This window comes from Caretta caretta, chromosome 6 (assembly GCF_965140235.1).
Source record: "Caretta caretta isolate rCarCar2 chromosome 6, rCarCar1.hap1, whole genome shotgun sequence".
Classification (NCBI taxonomy): Eukaryota; Metazoa; Chordata; order Testudines; family Cheloniidae; genus Caretta; species Caretta caretta.
The window spans coordinates 32,215,208-32,242,156 of NC_134211.1; the positions used below are offsets into that span (position 1 = coordinate 32,215,208).

At 41.4% G+C, this 26,949-nt stretch overlaps 1 protein-coding gene across 3 annotated transcripts in view; it reads right to left on the reverse strand.

Annotated features, from left to right (window-relative positions):
* Positions 1 to 26,949, reverse strand: part of TRIM66 (tripartite motif containing 66) — an 82,894-nt gene that overhangs the window by 24,055 nt on the left and 31,890 nt on the right. For all 3 annotated transcript variants that reach the window (XM_048854860.2, XM_048854859.2, XM_075129396.1), the window contains 7 exons: positions 20,126 to 20,258; positions 18,524 to 18,640; positions 16,572 to 16,686; positions 16,003 to 16,149; positions 15,412 to 15,529; positions 12,310 to 13,202; positions 10,214 to 10,375 (listed from right to left, as the gene is read on the reverse strand). In XM_048854860.2, the coding sequence (XP_048710817.2) occupies positions 10,214 to 10,375; positions 12,310 to 13,202; positions 15,412 to 15,529; positions 16,003 to 16,149; positions 16,572 to 16,686; positions 18,524 to 18,640; positions 20,126 to 20,258 (1,685 nt within the window). The remainder of the gene's footprint in view (positions 1 to 10,213; positions 10,376 to 12,309; positions 13,203 to 15,411; positions 15,530 to 16,002; positions 16,150 to 16,571; positions 16,687 to 18,523; positions 18,641 to 20,125; positions 20,259 to 26,949) is intronic.

Genomic DNA, 26,949 nt, shown 5'->3' on the forward strand with positions numbered 1-26,949 from the left:
TCCTACCGTGGGAGTTTTGCCTGAATAGGACTGCAGGATCAGGCTCCTATTAAACAAGATAAGACAACTGCATTTAAGATAGAAGGGACCTTATCTTCCCCAGCATTAGGGTAAGTTTATGTCTCTGTCAGCACAAAAGTCCACTAGAGCTTAACCAGCCACAGCAAGATTTCCCTGTAGGGGGGAACCTCAGGTGAGATAGTGTCACTAGATCAGACTCTGTGCCACCATCCCTTCTTGTGGCTAGTGCAGAGAATGTGGCTTGGGAAAAGGGAGTGTGGCTGAGTTTTCCCTGCATCTCAGTTATCTGAGATGAAGGGAACACCCTCCACTTAAACCAGCCCTCAGGTTGTTCTAACTGGCACTTGAGGACCAGATCAAAGCTGCTCCAGGACTGAGGGAAAGCAATGGTGGCTGAAATCCATTTTTTTTTGCATACACCCCTAAGCAAGCTAGTAGTGGAGTTGGGAGTAGAACCCAGATGTCCTCACTTTTTGTCTCCTGCTGTAACCAATATATACATCTTTCGTGAATATTACAACATTGTCATCATCTGTTCCACACTAAGGCCTCACTCTGCAAAGACCCATGCATGCTGTGCGTGAAATGGTTGCCCCACTGAAGTCAATGGGAGTTTTGCCATTAACTTCAATGGTGCCAGGATTTCATACTACTGCATTTGCTCCAATCCCTCTGACAGAGACAAACACCTACAAGATGTGTATCAAGCATTCTTACAACTACAATACCCACCTGCTGAAGTGAAAAAACAGATTGACAGAGCCAGAAGAGTACCCAGAAGTCACCTACTACAGGACAGGCCCAACAAAGAAAATAACAGAACACCACTAGCCATCACCTTCAGCTCCCAACTAAAACCTCTCCAGCACATCATCAAAGATCTACAACCTAGCTTGAAAAAGATCCCTCTCTCACACAGAACCTGGGAGACGGACCAATCCTTGCTTACAGACAGCCCCCCAACCTGAAGCAAATACTCTCCAGCAACCACACCACAAAAACACTAACCCAGGAACCTATCCTTGCAACAAAGCCCGATGCCAACTCTGTCCACATATTTATTCAAGTGACACCATCATAGGACCTAATCACATTAGCTACGCCATCAGGGGCTCGTTCACCTGCACATCTACCAATGTGATATATGCCATCATGTGCCAGCAATGCCCCTCTGCCATGTACATTGGCCAAACCAGACAGTCTCTACGCAAAAGAATAAATGGACACAAATCTGACATCAGGAATCATAACATTCAAAAACTGGTAGGAGAACACTTCAACCTCTGGCCACTCAGTAAAAGACTTAAGGGTGGCAATTCTGCAACAGAAAAGCTTCAAAAACAGACTCCAATGAGAAACTGCTGAGCTTGAATTAATATGCAAACTAGATACCATTAACTTGGGTTTGAACAGAGACTGGGAGTGGCTGGGTCATTACACATATTGAATCTTTGTTAAGTATCCTCACACCTTCTTGTGAGCTGTTTAAATAGGCCATCTTGACTATCACTACAAAAGTTTTTTTTTCTCCTGCTAATAATAGCTCATCTTAATTAATTAGTCTCTTACAGTTTGTATGGCAACTTCCACCTTCTCTGTATGTATATATCCTCTTACTATATGTTCCATTCTATGCATCCAATGAAGTGGGCTGTAGCCTATGAAAGCTTATGTTCTAATAAATTTGTAGTCTCTAAGGTGCCACAAGTACTCCTGTTCTTTTTGCAGATACAGACCAACACGGCTGCTACTCTGAATCCTGTGAGTTGTCATGCTGTAGACAATTGGACTACTCACAGCGCATATAGTTAGAAATATGCATAGGTCTTTACAAGATGAAGGTCTGAAGTATTTACAATGAACATTTCTAGAGAGCTGAAATTCAACAGTTATATACTCTGCCAGCTACAGTAGGTTTCGTGAGGAAACTTTTTACATTGTATAAGCCAGTATAAAACATTACTCTTGCTAAAAAGGAAAAAGAATAATGAGGCCATCAAACTGCCATCTGTCTTTCCCTGGTGGCAGGAGTTAATTTTTGTGGTTATTTTAACGATGAGGTAACATTATGATCTTTCAGTGCAAAATATTAAAACTCACAGTAAAGAACAGACACATTCCATTCTGATCCATGGAGCTGCTGTCAAGTGTGAAGCGAACAATGCACTGGGAACAAGGCTCATTAATATCCTATTAATTCACTCCCTAAAATAATCATTTCTTTTGCCATTAGCAAAAAATCTCTCATTTCCCTTGGCAGTTCAGCTAGGGTTTGAAAATGTGATGGCTTCAAAGAACAGACCTTTGTTTTATGAAAGCACTATTGCTTTTACATTGCACCCTTTGAACACCACCAAGCATTAACTATCCTCCTGGGTAGATGGTGGTTTCAGGTGTAGGAAAATCTTTAGGGTTTAACCTTTTAATGCACAGCTTGGCACACACAAATAAACCTGTGTCATTGCAAATGGAATTCGGGTTATGTAATAATGAAATTTGGTCTGATGACCTTTGTCACATAAATTTGGCTGTATCCAAATTTCAATTATCCAAACATACTTTCTGCCCAAAATTTCATACCAATGGTAGTTTAAGGTAAGAATAAATAACATGCAAAGTAACGGTGACTAAAAAGTAATACATTATTTAAATATGTCTTTGATCACAGTAGCATTCCAGGAAGGTCCTATGCAAACATGCAGCACTAACACAGAAGAATTCTGAGATGCAAATACTTACCTTGAAAGACTGGGGTTAGGATTTGTTAGGATTGTTTTGGCAAAGTCTCAAGGCTGTTGACATTAAGTGTGATTTATAAAGAAGGCTAAAACTATGAACTGCCAATTCTCTTTGCTACAAGAGAAATAACAGAGCAAACGGTTGCAGAGTAATGAACGACTGCTATTAAGTGGAGCAATCCCCATGGCAGCTCATTATGCTAGTGAGGTTAAACAAATGCACTGCTCCAATCCAGTTGTTTAACTCCGCCACTCACAGTAGCACTGATAAAACAGTCTATATACATGCTTCCTATTCGTATTTCACAATTATAGGGTATAATCCAAAGGATCTCCTTTACCTCCTATAAGAAAAAATCCAAATCTTTCTTAACCTTCTATCCTAACAAACTGGACCTTGTTTAAAGTGGAGGAAGAAAGATTCCATAGAGCAGGTGTGGTCATGTTTTATTTAACCTACTTTCCAGGTCAAAGCAATGGGTTTTGTTAAATTACCATTCTATGAAGTATAGCTAATTGAATTAAGCATGAACATGTTTGTACTGTGAACAGCTCAACTCTTCATCCAACACACTGAAGTATCTTGGAAACTAGCAGGAAACTATTACAATTATTCATTCCTGAGTACGGACAGCATTCTCAGTGCTGTACTAAAATAAAGCAAGATACGCCCTTACCCTCCAAAATGTATTCTTCATAAACGCTCAAATACCATGGTAGGAAAAAGCACCGTTAGACATGTTTGATATTCTATACCTTGGGGGAGCCCCCTGTAACCCCCCTATTCCTCATTTTCAGGTAACTGTGATATTGCATATAAAGCATGCCAAGTGAGGTATCATGGGAAAAGTTATGATCTGCTGAAAGCCATTTTTCCATCTAAATATATATATCATCAATGCATATGAAGTTATGAGAACGTGCTGTACGGTTGTCACTAAAATATGCTGTGGGTTGGGGAAGCACCCAGATACTAGCACCTCCAGAGACAATGCCAAGGAAAGTAACCAGTGCCCAAGCAAGTGTCAAACAACCCATCAACAGCCACTGTCCAGCAAGGGAGCTACAATTCAGTGCATCACCTGCAAAAGGCCACACCAGGGGAATTGTTCAACCTTGCCTGGGGACTCAGCAATGCCCCCAGACATGCCTGGACTTGTGTTCTCCAAGCAATAAAATACAACACAGGGGCCCCATGCTTGGCCTTTCTCCTACTCGCACCTACACTGCAAGCAACAAAGACACTCAGAAGACTGAAGACTCCAAAAGAGGGGACTGGCCCAGGTTTCAAGGGTGAAACCTGTATACTATAGGGATTGCAAAATCCAGTGGGGTGAGAAAAACTGCTTAATCTAGATGTGGCCCAGTCTAATAGGACTGAGAGTTTAGACCAGAGGTGGGCAAACTTTTTGGCCTGAGGGCCACATCGGGGTTGCGAAACTGTATGGAGGTCCGGGTAGGCAAGGCTGTGCCTCCCCAAACAGCCTGGCTCCTGCCCCCTATCTGCCCCCTCCCACTTCCCACTCCCTGACTGCCCCCCTCAGAACCCCCGACCCATCCAACCCCCCCGTGCTCCTTGTCCCCTAACTGCCACCCCTGGGACCCCACCCCCATCTAACCCCCCCTGCTCCCTGTCCCCTGACTGCCCCGATCCCTATCCACACCCCCGCCCCCTGACAGGCTCCCTGTGACTTCCACGCCTATCCAACTCCCCCTATTCCCCCACAGAACCTCCGCCCCATCCAACCTCCCCCTGCTCCCTGTCCCCTGACAGCCCCTAGGAATCCCCTGCCCCCTCACAGCCCTTGCCTCAACCGCCCCCCGGGACCCCACCCCCTATCCAACCCCCCCTGCTCCCTGTCCCCGACTTCCTCCCGGGATCCCCTGCCCCTTATCCACCCCCTTACACCATGCTGCTCAGAGCAGCAGGAGCTTGCAGCCCCACCACCCGGAGGGGGAACAGCAGGGGAGGGGCCAGGGGCTAGCCTCCCCGGCCAGGAGCTAAGGGGCCAGGCAGGGCAGTCCTGCGGGCTGGATGTGGCCCGCAGGCCATAGTTTGCCCACCTCTGGTTTAGACTGTGTTCTTGTATATATTTTATTTACTTTATTGGTTCACCACTGATAAAGTGGTGAACCAATTAATAAATTTGCACTGCTCTTCCTGAGGTACAGTGCTGGGAGCTGGGGGGGTTTGGCTGGTGCCTTTCTCTGTGATTCGTGAGTGGCTCTGGGAGCACTCGTGCAATCTGGCTGGGTGTGGGGCTCCACATGCCGTTGTATTGAGTGATAACAGCATCCGAAAGGGTTTGCTGCCTGTCACGAAGAAAGCATTGAGAGGGAGAACCCAGGCTAGAGAGTTAAGGGGGCACAGGGGCCCCACGTTCCCATGCTATACTTCAGGGGTCCCAGCACAACCTGCGCATGAGCAGCAGACAGAACAGAGGTCACCAGTAAAGCTAAGGACAAATGTGATGTGTTGGAGAGTGCACAGCACTTCCATCTCTAGCAGATAAAACCCAGTTTTATCTCACTGGATCGTAATATTAACATGACCGAATTAGAGGCATTCATGTGCGTTACATCTCAGAAGGGGGGAAGAAGTTCCATCTTGAACTACCAAGGTGCAGTCCTATCAGAACTTCCAAGACAAAGGTATAAGATGCTATGTTTGGAAGTTGAAGCTAGACAAAGTCCGGCTGGAAATAAGGAGTAAATTTTTAACAATGAAGGTAGTTAACCACTAGAACAATTTACCAAGGATGGTGGTGAATTCTCCATTACTGGCAATTTTTAAATCAAGACTGGATGTTTTCTGAAAGATATACTCTAGCTCAATGAGGGATTATTTTGGAAAACTTCTCCGGCCTATGATATACAGGAAGTCAGAGTGGATGATCGCAGTGGTCCCTTCTGGCCTTAGAATCTATGAAAGACTACCTGATATGGGAATAAAAGAAAATGTGAAGCATTTGGGAGCATCACTCTGATGAGAAGCATTTGATGGGATCTACCTATCTAATTTAGGTATTTCTATGGTGCCTGTGACAGATGTGGAGCTGCTCTGTAATAATGAATACTGTATGTTGAGTGGGTTATAGAGGTGTTTACTGTGCAAATATGTTGGTTTTGTTTAAAAGGGTACTGTACTGCTGTAAGGAAAAATAAGCAGGAAGCGAAACAATGGCTCAAGATAAGCCAATCCTCAGGAAACACTTATGGGTTGTTTCAGAGGAACAGCCGTGTTAGTCTGTATTCGCAAAAAGAAAAGGAGTACTTGTGGCACCTTAGAGACTAACCAATTTATTTGAGCATTATGGGTTGGTAAGAGACAGCGTGTGACAGGAAAAGACTATGGAACACAAGAAGATCAAAAGGACTATAACAGTTTAAGAAGAGACTCTCGGGGCAAGGGGAGGCCAGGAGTTGTTTGGGATATAGAAGCCAGACTGACACAACCGTGCGCTGGGAAGGTCTGAAGAGGGTAGGCCTGTCCAGGTCACCATGAGGAGGCAGTAAGCCTCAAGTAGGATATACATCCACATAGACTATTTGTTTTAAAATCCAAATTATGCTTTGTTCCTCCTGTGAGAATAAAGAACACTTTGGTTTGAGGAAGGCTGTCTAGTTATTATACTCACCACTGGTTACACACTCACAAAGGGAAGAACTGTAAATATGACCATGACTATCACCATGGTATCTGAGCTTCCTATTAAAAGATGCACATGGTGCATCTGTACAATAACAATGGCACTTCTTCCTAATTCTGCATTTTATCTGCTTTAAAGTTAAACCTCTAACTGATCACAATCATGAAGGAAAATGAAACACGTTCAAGCCAAGGAAATGTCATGTGCAGTTTATCATCCCCAAAATCATAGTTACATCAAAAAATCTTACAGAATTTGCATCTGTTCTCAAATAGATTGCCCTCCCCAGTCCTGTTTGCAAATAAGTAACTCACCAGTATACCCTGCAAAAACAACAGGACCACCAAATGATTCAGGTAGCTGGTAACCTTCACCTCTAGATCCCTAGTTAGAAGTAGCCCACGTTGGTAGTGACTGAAAGTTACCTCCATCAGACAGCTGTTAATGGCTAATGTATAATGAGTTTGCTGGCTCAGTCCAGTTCCCAACAGACAAAAGTCATTACCACAAAAATCACTAAATCAACTTGCATTTAATTCACTGCCTTGTTGGCACTCTCAGAGGGGTCATGAATTGAACAGGTCTGGAGACAAAACTATCCTTTCACCCAGAAAACTGGCTCCCTCCAGATCAGAAGTGGAGTATATTGACAGGGCAGTGTGGAGAACCTTCTGTCCGATTTGTGGCTAAAAAGAGGATTTCCACACTCAGTGCTGTATTCCTGAAGGGAACTGCACAAACCCAACATTTATATTACATGGAATAATGAAGATTTACACAAAACACACAACTGTCTGAACATGAATACATCCACAAGCTAACTAGTCTGCAAAAATAAAGGCTAGTCAGAGGCAGACACGGAAAGACAGCATAGCTGACAGAAATGTAAATACTCCCAGACGTGTTTTAAAAAAAACACAAAAGGCAAAGGAAGATGAGAGAGCAAGCAGACATTTGAAGATACTGTTTACACACACACACACACACACACACACGCACTAGACTACATTCAGCAAGTACATAAAAGTACAGAGGGGCCCAAACAGGTACACTCCTGAACTTTGGGAAAGTGACGGCTTAAATGCCAACATTCATGACATACCATGGCTAGCAACACCTGCTTTATGTAAAAAATATCCGGTGATGGGGCATGGTATAATGGCTTTACTAGCCCTTGTTTGGAATGACCTGCATGACTTACTTGAGGTTTTGCCACCTGCAAATAATGTGGTTATCCCAAAATATTATTAGCATCAGTTTTGTATAGCTTCACGCCCAAACAGATATGATCCCCTATATTGACACACAGGCTAGTTATTAGTCAATAGCCTCAGATGCACACCATAAATATGTTGTGAAATTAAATATGTTGTGAAATTAAAACACAGGTGTCTAATCACATGAGCAATCAAGCCTGGCAAAAAAAAAACAAAACAAAACAAAAAACCAACTTTGGGCTACAAGTCGTTACAGTGGAAATTTTTAACTCTGTTAACAGACCCTGCCTAATTTATCACTAATCAGTTTATTCTGAGTTACTGTTACATCCTAGCTCCACTGGGAAAGCAGTGTGTGAAGAGGGGTGTGTACTAGTATAATGAACTTGAGCAGAATTGGGAAGCATCATTTAAATGGCTAACACCAATTACTACTTAAAAGGGAGAACAGTTTTTCTTTTATTAGAAGAATGTTCATATTTGCCTCCTGCCATTCTATCTGTTATGTTTTAGGGCTCTACTCAGTTAAATAAAATATATATTAGCATTTTACAGTGGCCTCATAGAATTTGTATGTGGAAGATGAAGGGGTCCAACACTCCCTGTACCAAGACAATTGTTGTCAGGATGGAGATCTACATAGAAACGTACACTCAAATGCAGCCAAAAATAGACCCAAACCAGCAGGGTGTTCATCTCTCTTTTTTTCTTACGTAGGAACCAATCTCCCATTCAAAGCAAGATTTAGCACATCAGGAAAACTGTCTTCCTTATTAGAAAGCTTCCACAAAAACAGTATCCTGCCACACTCTTCCCTTTACATTCACTTCTAAATTATCAATTAGCAGGGTCTTGAGTATGTCATGACATCACTCCCAAAATGGTCAGTTACCATATATTAATAACAGCAACAACAAAGCTTTGTGGTACAGGGGTGCTGCAATCTCAGCCACAGCTAACCAGTACGCCAGTGACATTGAGAAAGCTTAGCTTTCTTTACAAAAAGATTTACACCAGTCAGGTCTGTTAGACACCTGTCATTCTTTCCTCTTTTTCTCTCCTTCTACAAGTACCCTTCTTCTCTTCTCTTCCATTCTCATATTCAGAATCCTCCTTTCATTTCCTCTCTCTTCTTGCCTTTCCATCTGAGCTTCCTTCTGCTCTACACCTAGTTCTTTCTGTCACCTTCCCAAGCTCTTGACTCCCCCTCCTGCATCTGACTTCTTTCCATGACTACTGTACCTCTTCACAGATAATTGGGCACTTCAGGAAGCCTCATTTCCTCAGAGACAGGTTTTCTGTTCAGCTCTAGAGAAGACGACAGCTTCTCAATATACATTAAATAAGCCTCAAGAAGCAAGACAGTTGTAGAGTTACCATTTATGTTAAAAAATATCTGAGAGTCTCTGCCTATATGCTTTATTTGGTGATCAGGGGCTCACTTTGGGTCAGGGATCCCAAATTATGGTTCTAGCATGTGCATAAAATGTTTAGGAGTGTAAGAGACCGCTATTTTTCTGCTTAAATATACACAAGAAAGAAAATTAAAGCAGATGTATTAGACAATTATGTCCCTTTAATCTATTCTTTTCCTACTTCCCCCTTTTCTTTCCTCAGGTCACTAAGGCCATATTTACACTACAAAATTTTGTCGACCTAAGTTACATCGGCACATAGCCACCGCAGTTATTAAATCGTTTGTGTGTGGGCACGCTTGGCTCCTTGTGTTGCCGGTTTGCGTCCTCACTCTGAGGGCTTGTACTGATCTATATTGTCAGTGTGGGGCACGGTGGGATGTCTCCTGGAAGCCAGTCACAGTTGACTTAAGCAACGCAGTGTTTACACTGACATTGTGTTTACCTAATTCCATCGTCCATGACTCTACGCTGAGGAGGTGCTACTAAATCGGCGTAGAGGCACTTACATCGGTCGGAGCCAAATTTAAGTGAAGACACTTCCATAGCTAGGTTGATGCAAGGCAGCTTCTGTCGACCTAACCCTGTAGTATACACCAGGCCTAAGACACTCTACAGCACAGTTTATAAATGACACTGGCAACAACCATCCAACCATTTCCAAGATTGATTGCCAAGCAAGATTCTATCAGAACGCTGCTTAACTACCACCATAGCTGTAGCATGTCCATTGCTGTATTTATTTACATTTTTAACAGCGATGTTAGACGCATCCAGGCTATAGATGCCCCCATAGACAGTTAACAGGTCATGATTGTAAGATGGCTTGTAACTAAGTTAGAGGTGGATGCAAACTATATTAGGTTGCAACCATCTTTTTTCATTTATAATTTTTATTTTTTTTCCAAAATGCAACATATATACCAAAATACCAGATTCATCATAATACATAAAGTAAATAAAGAGGGTTAGAATAAAGGGAGGGGAGAAGAAGCAGCTGTAACCAGCTTTGAAAATTGCCTGGTTATTTGCAAGCCATTGTGCTGACAGAACATAAGCCAGACATTTAAATCCTTCAGCTTGGATGTGAACTCCAGTAGAAGTATCACATGACATTCACTACTATAAAAGTACATGTTCTCTTAAAAAGGATTTTGAAAAGCTTTGTGTACCTTCCTCACTGGATTCAAAGAGGGGTGTTGCAAGGTGCTCTCTGAGGAGGGACTGCTGACAGTGGTTTCTTCAGCTAATGGTTGTGACGGAGCTGGAATAACATTTCTATCAAGAGGAAGCACTGGCTTTTCACTTTCTAGTTCAGCAGAATCCTCACAAACCTATGATGAAAGGATAAGATTTCAATATTTCCAGGAACTCAGATCCAGTAAATGGTAGGAAGATAACATCAGCACACTGCACGTGAAATATTAAAACCATGAAAATTCCTTATAACAACACTATTGTTTTAAAGACACTCAAAATAACCCAAAAGGGGAGGGGGAGAGAGAGAGAAAGAGAAACTGATCTCCCTCTTAGGCTTTTGTCTATACTAGTACTTTTGTCAGCAAAACTTTTGTCAATCAGGAGTGTGGAAAAAACCACCATTGACTGACACAAGTTTGACTGACAAAAGCGCTGGCGTGAACAGCGGTATGTCAGCAGAAGACCGTCTCCTGCCACTCTTTGGGAGTGGTTTAATGATGCTAGTGGGAGAGCGCTCTCCTGCAGGCATAGAGCGGCTACACAGGAGACCGCACAGCAGCCCAGCTGCAGCAGTACAGGTGTGCTACTGTCAGGTCCATAGTGTAGATATAGCCGTAGTACATCATGGGGAAAATCCTGTACAGAATCTACCTTGAATGGTCTAAAATCCAGGTATTCCCACACACTATCTGCCATGACAGCTAAAACCAATGTGAGCACTTTGGAAGATGGTCGAAGTTTACAGCACTTAGGCCTGGGCAGAGTTTACCAAGTGAAAGAATCATGACTGTGGAATTCATTTCTTGGGAGATCTTCCAGAGCTCCCACCATCTTTTGAGTGCATTGCAAGAGCCATCTCTTTGTGCAGGCTTTGCCTAATGGGGTCTGGGAAGCTCTTAGCCATATTGCCAGAGTTGGCCACCATGGCTGCCACCAGGCTCAGTTCTAGACTTTAATTATATGGTTCTGACTGAGGGCAGGAAGGGGAGAATATGGCTCATTTTATAGAATTCTAGTGTATTATCTAGCGTGGTCTCCTGCTGGATGAAAAATCAGCGAACAGGGAATGTACACTTACTGTAACCCGTCACCTATACTGCTCTGACTCTGTTTTATTCCCTTCACTTGTCTATGTGACACTGTCATTTACTGACATTATGTAGCAGGCATGGTCAAACTGCAGCTCCTGAGCCGCAAGTGGCTCTTTTTACAGTTAAAGTGCAGCTCATGGAGCCCCCCAGACACCCCCATTCTTCATCTACTAGACTGGGTGGGGGGAGATTGTGGCTTCTGCCCTGTGGTGGGGTGGTGGGACTAGGGGCTTCTGCCCTGCAGGGACGGGGATCTTAGGGCTTTAGCCCCATGCCCCAGCAGGCGCCGGCCCACAGGGCAGGTTGTGCATGCCTTGCAGCTCTCAGACTTCTGAAGATTATTGTATGCGGCTCAGAGGATCAGTAAATTTGGCCACTCCTGTTATTTAGCAAAAGAAAGGCAGAGTGGTTTTGTGATTAAGGCTCTGGACTGTGGCTCAGGAGATCTGGGCTCTGTTCCCAGATCTGCAACAAACTTCCTGTGTGACCTTCAGCAGGTCATTTAATATCTCTGTCCTTCAGTTCCCCATCGTAAAATGGGAATAACGACACTTATTTTCTCCACCTTTTGTCTGTCTTGTCTCTTTAGAATGTAAGATCTTTGGAACAGGAACTACTTCTGGTTGTGTATGTACAGCACCTAGCACAACAGGGCCTGGATCTCAGCTGAGGCTTGAGTCCATACTGTTACACAAATATTCACAAGAAGAAAATAACTTGTACTGTAAATAATAAAGTTTTAACCACCCAAAATGGTGGCAAAGTGATTTCCATACATTTAAATGAGCGTATTCCAAATATAAACTCTCAAAACTACCTGAGTTATGCTTCACAACTAAAGCTGCTATCAGATCTGTTGCATTTACAGTGAGTTGGTTAACAACACTGAAATGTCTACCTTTATCCTCTCAGTCTCAAGCTCTGAGCCAGTGCCGACCAAATGCATTGGGGGGGAAGGGATGGTCTGGAAAACTTACTTGTTGCACTTCATCTTGGATTTGCTGCTGAACTGGGGCTGGTTGCCTCACTATGTAGTTTATCTGTCCAACAATGGTTTGCTGAACAGGCTGAGGCTGTTTGGCTTGATTCAGCTGCAAGCTTGGTTGCCCTTGAGCCTGAAGGAGAAGCTCCAAATCCTTTTTCATTTCTTCCAGTTCAAACTGGTGGTGCATTATGTCCAAACTCTGTTGTATGACTTGTTCATGAGCGTTTTCATTCTGACTGGCTGGGGGAGGCAGTGGCTGTGGTTGCTGCTGCTGCATGTGGTTAAGCTTCAGCTTCTGAAGATGACCAAGCTGCACTTGCACAGCTGGAGTCTGCAAAGCAGGCTGGGTGTGCAATTGTTGCCCATGACCAGTGTGAACCTGATGAACATCTTGTGGGGGAACCGTGTAAACTGGATGTGGAGTCTGCTGTGGCTGTTGAGCTTGCAAACGTTTTCCCATCCTCACAGACACATTATCCTGCTCTGAATGGGATGGTTGCTGTAGACAAGGCTGCATTATTTTCAAAGGCTGAGGTGTGGCCCTCTGCTCTTTTTCATGCTGCTGAACGTTGTATTGCAGTGGGAAATGCAGTGGCGGCTGCTGCTGCATTTCAAGAGGATGTCTAAAATTCTGATGATGGCGGCTCATCTTGTGCTGAAGACGCTGACCCTTATTCATGTGAGGGATGTTGAGGCAATGGGAGCAACACGCTGGTGCAGGAGACTGAACAGGAGGTGGAAACTGATGTGACTGGTTATGGATAGCCTCAAGCTGTGGTGCTGGCGAATGTTGTCCATGATACATTGATGTCTGTAATCCTTGTACATTTCCAAAGGTTGGGACATCTGAATGAGGAGTGTGTCCACCTTCCATTGTTAAGCCACCTGTGAAAGCAGTACAATTACTTTCGATACAATTAACTTCTACCTTCACTTGTTCCTAGCCAAGGAACTGGGATCTTGACAAACTGTTTAATTTACTACTTTATGGGTAAATTCTACAAAGGCAATTTCTTTGTCTCAGGTTCAATTTTGAAATGACTCAAATCCTGTTTAAAAAGCCCTTTAGGATAACTTCTCATTTTCTTCTATCTTTTCCACTAAACAAAACCATTGAGGATACATTTTCTAAGAATTTTGCATGATTTTAAATCCCATAAAACTCCCTGATGGCAATTGGACTCATGATTAAAACACCAGTCACTGCTTTGAAAAATTGCCACTCAACTCCCATTATTTTAACTGATGGATGTGACGAAAGCTACCATTTTTTACTAACGTATACACTTAAGTTCTCATCCATAAACATAGGCACACGGAATATTTGTTTTCAGAATGAAAGTAAGACAAATAAATTGGATGGATGTCATGTAGAAGAGAATCATAAAATCACAGAAGACAGACACGGCCTATGAGGTGATCTTGTCAATCTCTCTGAAAGTACAGGATTATTCCCTACAGTATATTTTCTAGTCCTTTATGCAGTCTAGTGTTAAATGTCTTAAAATGGGATGAGGAATGACCTTTTAGATCTTTGATCAGAAGACTGAACTGGATTACTGGAAAAACCTACTGCAGCCAGCCAATGTATAGCGGGTGGAAGGCACAAGATTGAATGTATGCATATATATTATATAAATAGATATACAACAGGCCGCATCCTTAGGTCCACCATGTCTTGTGCATCCACTGCAGTGTGTCTGGGGGGAACAAAGTTGTCTTTAAGCCACCTTTGTGCTCCCCAATCCTGACTGTGCCAGGCACTGGTCAGGTCCCAAGGCCATCCAGCAGCAGGGGATGACTGGAGCATAGGGATGCCCCAGCCAAGGCCATTCTGTGGAAGACAGGAAGGAATGGTATAGGACTTGCCACAGTGGCTCTTTTCCACCCAGGGAATCCTCCACTGACTGACCAGGCTGATTTTAGGGCCACTGGAATAGTACAAAGCTGCCACTTGCTAGGGGATGGGGGCCAGTTTGCTCAAAACGGTATTTGGCACAAAACAGGCAAAAATAAACCTCTTGATTTGAATTTGGCATTGAGTGTTACTACAATGTATGTCATTTCAGTTAATTGTTTATGTTCAATCAAATATACTTCATGAATAACAAAGGCATCTACAGAGTAACTTATAATTTGTGGTTTGGGTTTTGTTTTAACGTACTCTAATAAATACTGGAATTAACATGTCCAGCTCTTACCCTTCACTTATTTCCTTCTCATAATAAACTTTCAAATAATTAGGACACAATCACATAGCAAACAGCTTGAAATTAATACATCATTACATAATAAGTTGTTCTAGCCATACTGGTCCCAGGATATGAGAAATAAGGTGGGTGAAGTTAAACTTTTATGGGGTATCCTATAGAGTCCATATAAGGTATTGTATAAGGTATTACCACACCCACCTTGTCTATTACGTAATAAAGCACACAAACAGCTTGCTATGTCATTGTATTCTGTAGATTATCATTATAAAATACCGTAAGTGTATGTTCCTGAAAATCTGTAACGTCTTCCTGTGTCTTTTACTCCTCTGAGTTAAATGTATATTAGCTGTTCTGTTTTCTGACCATCATTGATGACATTTACACAAAGACACCCCCACCACCACTCTTCACAAAACCAAAGTAATGTCAGTTGCACAGTTTATTATTGTGCAACTCCCATATAACCAAAGGGGTCACATTTTGTCATGACCTTATCTAACTAAGTCAGCACTTACCACCTGGGGGCCTCCTATTTTACAAGGGATTTTATTATGAATCATTTACCATCGCACAGTATTGTGTGTAAGTTCTTTACATCTACAGCATTGGGCACTCTTTTTCTTGGACAGCTGATCTATTGTACATCACAGTGTAATAATACTTGACATTTAGTGCCGTTCAGCTGCTTTGAAGTGCCCCATGGCAGTGAAATAAGGTTTAACGAGACACTATATTTTACACTATCATGCCCTATACAATTTCTTAACTAAGGAAAGCTCTTTGAGACAGGGGCTTTCTTTATCGGTGTGTCTAGTACAGCTTTGAGCACCAGCACTTATCTAATACAGAAAATCATAGTCATCATGCTGTATTTTTCTTACCTAAATTGGACAATTGTTTACTCCAGAAAGAAGGGTCCCAAGTGAATCTGATCTTCCAAGGAGGGCCTACTTCTGTGCTACAATTTGTCTCCAGCAAATGCTGTATCTGAAACACAATCTGGTGAAAAATCAAAGAATCATTGTTTCATCCAGTGGATTTAAAATCATTATCGTTTAATGTTGAAGAAACATTAAATCCTTAAAAGAGAGTCATTGAGCGGGAATGAATTTAGCCCAATATCATAGAAAGCTCCTCTAACCTCGGCTCCCAGACAACATTCAGATTTATGTTGTGCTGCACAATATGTTTTCTCTTAGTTTTTATTTGCAGGCAACAAGAGCCCCATTCTGAATGTGGCTTTCCCCTGCACCCCGACCTTGTGTGCGGAGTGCCCTGGTAGGCTCCTATCTTTTTAGGGCTCCCCAATCCCTGACTTATGGTTCCTGCACAGTTCAAGCCAGGTTCACAAGGCTTCTCCGACCCATTTCTTTCTGATTCACTATGTTCCTAATTAAGTTACCCTTCTGGATCTTCATTCATTGTACCACTGCACAATTTCCTCTAATCCAGACAGTGGGTATTACTCTTACCAGTTCCTTACTGAAGAGGAATGGAATGCTGTTTTTACTGCACACTGCCCAGTTGATAAAGTTCTGCACATGTTCAAACTGCCGGTTTAAAACCATGATGCCTTGAAGTTGTTGCTCCAACTTCTGTTTCCTCTCGCCGGTAATTCTCTGGTGATAATGAGAAATAATATGTTCTGCACAACTTTAGCCAGTGTTCAGATATACTTACTATATACAGTCAGTGTGCATCATCAAAGGCATTGTCTGGACGGGCACTTGCTGAAAATTTGGAACCTCTTTGAGCCATCAAGTAGAAAGAGACAACAGAGCTAACAGATAGGTTCCCTTCTTATGCAACAGACACTTCCAAGTTCCACAGGAACAGATGGGAGCTCAACCCTGAAAAGTGCTGAGCTCTGATCCCATTTTAAGTTTGAGAGAAAAAATATTTTGTTTAATTGATACATTATAACTTACACAAGACATAGTCTTTCTTCTGGTTGGGGTTAGGATTTAACTTGCCAAGGCGATGTCAGAAAAACTCTCTTGTTAAACCACTTCTCAGTATCACTGGTATCATCCTCACTTACCTCAAGTTGCTCTAGAAGGTCATTTGTTCGTTTATTGATTTCATTCATCAAAACCATCTTGGCCATTTTGATCTGATTTTCCACTTTTCTGTGCAAATGTTTTACTTCAAATAACCTGTGGGGAAAGTATAAATACACCTTCATGAATCAATCAGCATTCCATTTATTCAGCATTTGATAGTTATTAATTACAATGAGAATAGATTTGAGAATTAATAAAAGACTTAGGGCTTGATCCATCTTCCATTGAAGATAATGGAAAGATTCCCATTGATTTCAGTGGAACTAGATCAGGCTTTCAAACACTTCCCAACTGGTCTTCTAAAATTGCTTCATATACACAACACAAGTCAAGAATATTTAAGGTTGGCAGAATTTAATTTTATTTTTTTATAATTTTGATGGATAATATTGATGTTTTAAGCATTTTTATTTGTATCTATTTAAATTTTCAGAGTTGCACAAAATTATGGTTTTTAAGTATCTGTAAAAATGATCATCTATTTAAATTTTCACAGTTGTGGGAAATTATGTGGTGGTCTGACACTAATTATTTAACAGAAGACATTGAGATTCAATAAATTAAACCTTTATAACCATTAAATACAAATTTCCAGCATCGCATGTCAAAATGTACAAAGTAAATATAATTGAATCAAACTTTCATAAGTTCTCAAGCAGCACTTTCTTTATTTTGCCTATCTGTAAATTTCAATGATCATGGATGGAAATGTTTTGGTTTTGGTTTGTGCGTTTACTGACATTTACTGATAAGGATAGCTCAGTGGTTTGAGCATTGGCCTGCTAAACCCAGGGTTATGAGTCCAATCTTTGAGGGAGCCATTTAGAAATCTGGGGCAAAAATTGGGGATTGGTCCTGCTTTGAGCAGGGGGTTGGATTAGATGATCTCCTGAGGTCCCTACCAAACCCTGATATTCTATGATTCTAGGATATTTTACTTGCTTTACTCTTCTCCCTAGGGAACAGAAAAAACTACATCTACCCTCTGCATACCAGAAATCCTCACATGGTTCAGATGGACAGCTGACAACAGAGAGGCAAAAGAAAGAAAAACAATAGTCTCAAATAAATATCTTTAATTTACTTTCAGAAAAATTAATGTCTAATTAATTACTTCACACCACACTACAGTATAGATGGATTTTATATGGGTTTGAGGGTTTTAAAACTGATCTCAACTTTTCCATTAATTGGCCTGACAGCAAACAAATCCAGCATAAGTAACTGAAAATCAGTTCATATAATGAACTATCTTCTACTGTTACACCATTTAGGCTATGTCTACACTAGAGATCTTATAGCGGCACAGCTGTACTAATGCAGCTGTGCCACTGTAAGATCTCTCCTGTAGCCGCTCTATGCCGATGGGAGAGATCTCTCCCATCGATATAATTAAACCACCCCCAACGAGTGAGCGGCGGTAGCTATGTCAGCAGGAGAAGCTCTCCTGCCAACATAGCACTGTGTACACTACCCCTTATGCCAGTGAAACTTATGTCATTCCGGGAGGTGTTTTTTTTCACACTCCTGAGCAACATATGATTTGCCAACATAAGTGCTAGGATAGACATGGCCTTAGTTCATACAGCTTGGTTGCCAGGTTTGTTGAAAAAACAAGTACTAGATTTTTATATAATAGATAGTTCTGATCTTTTCTTCTTCTACTTCGGTATTACTACAGAACATCAAAATATCTTTGGAAATTGCAGTCAATTGTCATACACTCTTTCAGTCTGCCCCAGTTCTGTAATACTGAGAAATGGCATCTTTGCCCGTTTAACTGTATTGGTATATTTGAGATATTTAAATCTACCTATTATTTTCTACGTGTAAAGAAAAAAAATCTCATACCTTTAGCTACCACTGGCTAGCTGCATTTTAACCGAAACGGGATTTTTACTGAATACCTCCTGTCATGTGCGACGGTTACCTGTCTTCAAGCTGTTTAGCTGAGACCTGCATCCCAGTTTTTCTCTCTTCCACTTTGGCTGTTACATTTTCTAGGATAACCCTCTGATTCTGCAAAGCCTCTTCAAGATGCATGAACCTGGGAAAGTAGGGAAGTTTCACATGGTTTACTGTTCTGTTCACAAATTAGCCATTCTTCAGGTCATCCCTAAATATTTTTCCTTCTTTGCTAGGTTACAATAAGGCATTGTCGTTACTTAGCAGATTGATAATAAATCAGAATAGAATTAAGAGCTCAGTTGTGCCTGCCAGGACACACTGGGAGCTGCACCAATCCCAAACGAATTTGCCCATTGTTATTTTCCACCTGTTGCTACCATCTTTTATTGGGTGCAGTTTATTATTTCTCTCTGTGCGGCCAGCAAGCTCTGCTGGTGAGCACATAGGGTGTGCAGAGTAAGGGGCTTTCCTCCACAGCCTCTGGATGGCTATGAACCCCCAGCAAGGGAGTTGGAAAGGAACAATCCCTACACTCCCCCACAAAGATTCCAGCTATGCCTGGCTTTTACATGGGTCCTTTCACCCTTCCTCTTCTCTACACAAAGGTTCATGCATGGTCTTGCCTTAAATAAGTGCATGTGCTTAAGACCTAGATAAAAACATAGTTGGGATCAATCTATTTAGGAGAGGAGCAACTAAGGACACACTACAGACAGTCAGAGAAGCCAGGTTTGTATTTCTTATGGATTTATTTCAAAAAAATATTCTTTGCTAATTTCAAAAAATATATATAATGCAAGACAAACCTTACAGGCCATATTACTATCTCACAACCTGAGCTGCTAGACTGCACTGATGAGAAACTAATATTTATAGAAAAATTTCAAAGGGACCTCAATCTGAGCATCCAAAATTGTTCACCTAAAACTCAAAAAGCACCCGTCCTGTGGTGTACATGAGCAAATACATCTACCACCTAAATACAGGCTGCAGTAAAACAGATACGTCATTTTCACTGCCCACATTCACTTGCTTCCCATATTCTTCTGCTTCCCTTCTAACCCCTTGCCATGATCCCACCTTCCCTTCTAATCACCAACTCTCTACATCCCCTGACATCCAACACCTCTGTATCCCACCCGTCCTGTTCCACACATTACTACCCACACATAGTCACAGCCTCACCTCACAAAAATCTCCTTCAATTTCGACATAAAAACTTCCCATGGCGCACACACCCCTTCTCACAATCACAGTCAAACTCACAACGTTGACCTCAGAATTCTTTTTGTAAAAATAATACATTATAGACTCTTTAAATAAAAGTATATCTATTGGTGAAATTTCTTAGCTATGCCAAGACCAGAATTCAGGTTAGTCTGATTGTGAGGAACTGGATGTGCACATGGTGGTTGGATAGACACTGGAATTGGAAGGGCATGAGCTGCAGAGGCTGTTAGCGTGTCTGGCTATTAAGCTGTTCAGGTGCAAGTCATGTGAATTGAGTTTGGCATGCCTGTTAAAGTTGTATTAACCTGTGATTTCCTTGAATTTTGGTGACTGCAACTTCAAGGCCAAGTTAACTGTTTTTAGGTGGGGTCAATAAGGAATTCATGTTTGGTACCTGTGTTCCTTGTGTTCGGTCAGAAGGCAGTTGCGGCAAGTAAGGACATCACAGGTCTCACAAAACAGTTTAAGGCTCTCTTGACAGTGTATGGGGCAAAACAAGGAAAACTCATTTGCTCCCCCTTCAGTTCCTGGAAAATATAAGACAGTGGAGACACTGAACACTAATTGCAACTGTGGCACTGCAAAGCTGCCTTGGTTTTGCCTTTTACATATTCCATTGTTGCCAACTCTCATAATTTTATTGCAAATCTTGACGTTGTTCTTAAAGCCTCAGCTCTTGGAGTCACGTGAGTCTTACATGAGAAACTTACTTTTTAAAAAAACATAAAAGTTAAGTTTCTAGCCTTTATGGTTGCAGAGCAAAACTTGAAAACATGACCTGAGTGCAGCCTAAAGGCTCAGACACCAGATCACAAAGCAAAAGAACCCAAATTGTAGTATTTTTAAAATCTCATGATGGGAGAGGGGGGTTGATTCATGACTTTTGAATGCTTGAAGTTGCCAATACTGATACTGTAACAAAGAAACTGGTGTAACATGCAGTAAAATAAATATGCTAAGTGAATCCAAAGTCAGGACAGAAGCAAGGAGATTTTTATTCCTAAAAAGGTTTCTGTGGGGTTTTCTCCACACTCATGTTTGGCTTCTGTGTTCAAATGCAGCATTACATAAACTTCAACAACTTGCGGTTACTATACCTGCTCTTGTGCACTAAAACAGGGTTAGCATTAGTCCCCAAACAGAAGTGATAAGCAATGCACAGTGGAACTGCGAAGTGGGAGGGTTGCATGTATGCAGTCTATACTTGCCTTCCCCCACATGGGGAGGAATTGCCTTAGAAAGAGAAAGAGAGCTTGGGAGCAGGGTGAGAGAGAACTCAAAGGGATGGTGAAACAAGAGTAACAAAGCCCCCTTTCTAGAATTATATGCTCACAAGTGCATCTGTGTTGAAAACTCAGAAACTATTTTCTTGAATCCCAGAGGCTCCAGATAAGTGTTCAGACTTGAGATCTCAAACTTAGTCCACCCACCTAACCATTTTAAGGTTCACCCATCACTAGCTCATAATAGGGCAAAAGCAGTTCACAGAGCACATTTTCATCTGTTTCAGAGTAACAGCCGTGTTAGTCTGTATTCGCAAAAAGAAAAGGAGTACTTGTGGCACCTTAGAGACTAACCAATTTATTTGAGCATAAGCTTTCATGAGCTACAGCTCACTTCATCGGATGCATACTGTGGAAAGTGTAGAAGATCTTTTTATATACACACAAAGCATGAAAAAATACCTCCTCCCACCCCACTCTCCTGCTGGTAATAGCTTATCTAAAGTGATTGCTCTCCTTACAATGTGTATGATAATCAAGTTGGGCCATTTCCAGCACAAATCCACCTTTTCTCACACACCCCCCCCACACACACAGTGGGTTTGTGAGTGTGTGTGGGGGGGGTGTGTGTGTGTGTGTGAGAAAAGGTGGATTTGTGCTGGAAATGGCCCAACTTGATTATCATACACATTGTAAGGAGAGCGATCACTTTAGATAAGCTATTACCAGCAGGAGAGTGGGGTGGGAGGAGGTATTTTTTCATGCTTTGTGTGTATATAAAAAGATCTTCTACACTTTCCACAGTATGCATCCGATGAAGTGAGCTGTAGCTCATGAAAGCTTATGCTCAAATAAATTGGTTAGTCTCTAAGGTGCCACAAGTACTCCTTTTCTATTTTCATCTGTGGAGACCCAGCTTAGGTTGCAAGTGAAAATAAATGTAATATCTCCATATTAGTTCCACTTCATGCACATCACCAAAACTTCACAGAGTCTGGCATGACAGGCAGTCTTTGTTGAAGAGAGGCTGAAGGCTCAAACAGATCAGGACTAAGGTGTTGTCACAGAACTGTGCCGAGGAGTTCACACAGCCCCTGCCCATAACATGGCTGACTCTAGACCATGTTATTAGGTCTTTTATAAGCATTGCATTTTTGGGGGGAGGGAGCACATAATCACATCCCAAAGGAACACCCTTGCGGAGACTGTGTCCTGTGTGGTCACCATCTCTCGAAAATGTCTCTGAAGTTACCAACTCTAGATTAATAGTCTTCAGTTCCCTGTTTATACAAATGTGGATGATAATACTTCCTTTCTTCCACACTTTGCCTGGTATATCTATCAGACACTAAGCAATCTGGGGCAGCGACTGCTTCTTACTGTGAGTCAGTACAATCCCCAAATCAGGCCATTATGGGGCATCTGGGCCCTGCTGTAATATAAACAAATAATAATACCAACAACACTAATCTGACAACAAAGAAATGGAGTACAATAGGCCAGTGACTAATATGGTGAATAAGCCTTCATGCAGTTAAATCACAAGAAGAATCCAGAGATGGACTAGCAGCTTTGAACCAATGTATTCTAATAAGACACATTTGTCTTGAAGCTGATGATGTCTTTGTTTCACAGGATGTTGCCAGTGAAGAAAAAAGAAGGACCAGTCACAGAGAGTGAACTCTTGCCATCTCAGGCAGATCCCTAGTTCATTGTGTGCTTACTTATGCAAAAATATATCACTCTGCTCACAGCTGAGTCTCTCTCTGATGTACTATATAATACAAATCTATTCTTCCTTAGGTGAGCCAAAAAGTTTGGCCCAGAGAGCCAAACTATTTCTGAATTGAGAAGTGTGTGTTTTAGTTCAAGACCATTGCTAACACATATTTGTAGACAATTTTTTTTAAACACATGCATCAACCACGTTAGTCCCTGTTCTAATTCAGTCACTTAATGCTAGTTTCAAAGTCATGATATAAAAGGCACAATAGACTCCTGAGGTTTGCTTACAGTGAGGCCCTTCTTGTTTCTGACGCTTAGAATAAAAGTATGGATGGATGGAATCCATCCCCTGCCTCTCAGGACAGCATGAATCTGAGCAGTTAAAATCAAGTATCTTATTGCGTTCTTGGCTAGATTTCCAGCCTATTCTCTATATTGATGATTAAGTTCATTTACTGCCTCAAAATTCAAAACCATCTTTCTTTCCATCCTGGATTTAACGTGTAATAAGATAATTTGTACGAGGTATTAGATCAACATTTTTATGCAACCGCATAGCATATTTTACCTTTTTGATACATTAGTAACCATGGTGTCATGTTTTATTTTTCATGGATGTGTAATTACTTGACATTGTTTTGTATTATCACTATGTAAAATTTTAATAAACAGTATTATTAAAAAATTGAAGTTGAGCCTGAATTTTATTCATCCCTCTCATAATAGCCTTCTCTGTATCCAAGAAAGAACTCATGCTTCATGAATTCACAATCCCATGTTTTCAATGGGTTTCTAGTTTCTGTGCAAACACCTGCTTATGCATTAAAAATCTCTGCAAAAAATCAAGCAGTTAGATGTTCAAGGGTGATTTTCCTCTACCTTATCAGAGCAGTGTACCAAATGCAGACAGCAACATAATCTGTACCTCAGGTCTCAATCTGAAAAACATCTTGAGATGTTCTGTGTCCCATCTCCCAGCAGGCTCATGAGAGGCATGATGGTTATACTGTGAAAGTACAGGACCAAGGCTACCCCTGCTGTTTGGGTTTTGAGGACAACGCAAATAGCTCTTGCTTATAGCAGGAACAGTTTTTTAAGGTCAAACCGGTCCAAGTACCATGAAACACTCCGATTTACAGTCATACAGCAAAAGCTTCCACTTTGCTTTCTCCCTCTGAAAGATCGGTAGCCTACTGGTGATTTAAATCATTCCAAAGAAATCAATGTTTTTTCAGTATGATGTCAGATTTAAAAGACAGCCACTTTTCAAATGGAAACTAGGGAAATACCCTTGTCAGCTGTAATCACACAGATTCAAAGCCACATCACTCTAGTAACTCCCAGGACTCAATAAACATATCAGGTGCCAACTGGCACTCTCATTACATTGCTTGCATTCTACACTTACTTTTATTCCCAGTTCAGAATTATGCTCTCCATGTGGGAATCACAGCTATCATAATCCAAGTCAGTTTATTGAGCATCATCTCAACAATAGTAAGGAATCATTTGCCCTATGTACTGGCACTACCATCACTTTCCTTCAGAATGTGAGTTTTGAAACAGATTAAGAAAATAACTATCTAATTCACAGAAGCTTAAAATTGGCATTTTAACTCTCTTTTTTTAAAAAAAAGATGAACACATTCACCATTTTGGATCACCTCTTCCAAGGCCTGCATACAGTAATTGTCCTTATCTCAAACAAATATAAGACAGTGTGATCTCTGTAGGTATGTTTACACTGCAATTAAAAACCTGCAGCTGACCCTTGCCAGCTGCCTCGGACTCAAGGGACTAGAGCTAAAGGGATGTCTATAAAATCATGAATGGTGTGGAGAAAGTGAATAAGAAAGTGTTAATTATCCCTTCACATAACACAAGCACCAAGGGTCACCCAACAAAATTATTAGGCAGCAGGTTTAAAACAAATAAAAGGAAGTATTTTTTCACACAACGCACAGTCAACCTGTGGAACTCATTGCCAGGGGTTGTTGTGAAGACCAAAAATATAAATGGGTTTAAAAAAAAATTTAGATAAATTCATGGAGCATAGGTCCATCAGTGGCTATTAGATAAAATGGTCATGGATTCAATCCCATGCTCTGGTGTCCCTAAACCTCTGACTGCCAGAACATTGGACTGGATGATATGGGATGAATCAGGGGATGAAAGTGCCCTGTTCTGTTCATTCCCCCTTAAGCATCCGGCATTGGCCACTGATAGAAGACAGGATACTGGGCTACTGATCTGACCCAGTATGGCCATTCTTATGTTCTTACAACAGGCTGTTTTATCTTTGCTTTATGCTGAGAAAAGAGCCTACATTTCCTTGCTTGGGGTCAAATATAATTCTAAAAGCTACATTTTATGTGCTGTTTTATTTTTGACCTGTTCTTATAAAGTTTCCTTTCCTTCCCTCTACCATCTGGTAACTGATCAATAGCTCTAATATTAAGTACCCTAACCTGTACATCTTACACAGAGAAACGCCCATTGACTTTTAGGTGAGCTTTGCCTGTACAAGGAGTAAAGGACTGGGTTCTATATAACACCTGCAAGAAAAAAAAAACATTTCAAAGAATAGTCTTCATCTATGCTTCTTCCTTGTGTCTGTCCTTTCTCTCTCCTATAGCTAAAGTGATTGTGCAGCATTCTCTAAAATGCACTTAGATGTGCTCTTTTGGGACTCCTTTATGTTCTACTTTCTGCCTTTCACCCATCTTCTGCTCAGTCTCTCTGACATCCACAAAACCATACACGAGAAAGATGCATTGGGTTAAATTAAGGTGTGAACTTAGGCCATACATACCCTAGCACTTTAGTTGGTAAAACTTCTGTCGCTCAGGGGTGTAGAAAAAAAAACAAAAAAACCATACCCCTGACCGACATAAGTTACACGGACAGAAGTGCGAGCATGGACAATGCTATGTTGGCAGGAGATGCTCTTCCACCGACATAGCTACTGCCACTTGTTGGGAGTGAGAGAGCTCTCTCTGTCGGCACAGAGTGGCTACACAGGAGATCTTACAGCGGCACAGCTGCATCGGTGTAGCCTTAAATCAGTTTAGTTAAACTGGTGTAAAATCCTACTGCAAAATACTTTACAGTTTATGAATAGCTTATTTCAGTTTAGCTTAATTTGTTCCTAATCAACTTAAGCTACATAGATATTTCACACATAAAACTGCATTAAAAATATTAAGCTGCAAAGTCAAAAATTCAAAAGTTAGAAAATGCCATAATTAACATTGATATGCAACCTTACTTAGGCCCCCTTGTATGTATGCATTGATACAGGCTTTAATTATATGATCACTTACTAGTTTTTCCACAGGACCACTACTTCCTTCATTGCACAGAAGGGAGAGTGCTCACTTAATGAGCACCTTTTCTACATTTTGTTTATCCTCATTGTTCAACGTGTGGCCCCAGGCCTTATTTACTGCACACTATTCAAACCCTTCTCTGAAGACAGAATTATTTATTTCCTCATGGCCATTTCTATGGTGCTCATTACTATAGTATTGGAGAACTTCACAAATATTAATTCATTTATCTTCACAACACTCTGGTGAGATGAGGAGGTATTATCTCTGCTTTACACAGGGGGAAATGAGGCACAGAAAAATTAAGGTCCAAAGGGTCTGCTAATTTTGGGTGTCAAGTTGAGCTGCCTAGGACCTGATTTTTCAGAGTACTTAGCTTTTTTTAAGGACTTTATATATTCAAAGCACAGCTCCCACTGATTTCAGTTGCAACTGTGAGCAAGCAGCACTTCCACAAATCAGACCCCAACGTCTCAAATCATGCACCCAGAAAATGATGAACACACAACTAATGACCACTTGTGAGAAGTCTGATGTAAGAGACTTGACTAGCATCACACAGGAACTTTGTGGCAGAAGCAGGTATAGAATCCACTTCTCCAGGGTGGCATTCAACTGCCTAAACCATGAGACCATCTTTTCTCTTCCTGCCATCCCCTGCCTCATTCACTACACACCTTCCAATTTCTGCAACAAATGATAACAGACACAGATAACAGCTTCTTAGTGAAATACAACTTCCTAACCTTTGATAACTTGCCTTTGCAACTTTAATGTTCTTTTAACATAGCTTGTGTGCAATTTCCTAAGTCTTTAAAAAAAAAAAAAAAGCAAACTGAAAAAAACAGAAATTCAAATTGACACCCAGATGGTTCATCAGCACAGTTGGAACCTTCAGATCACTGCAAGACTTCTACCACTTGAGATAATGGAGTAACTGA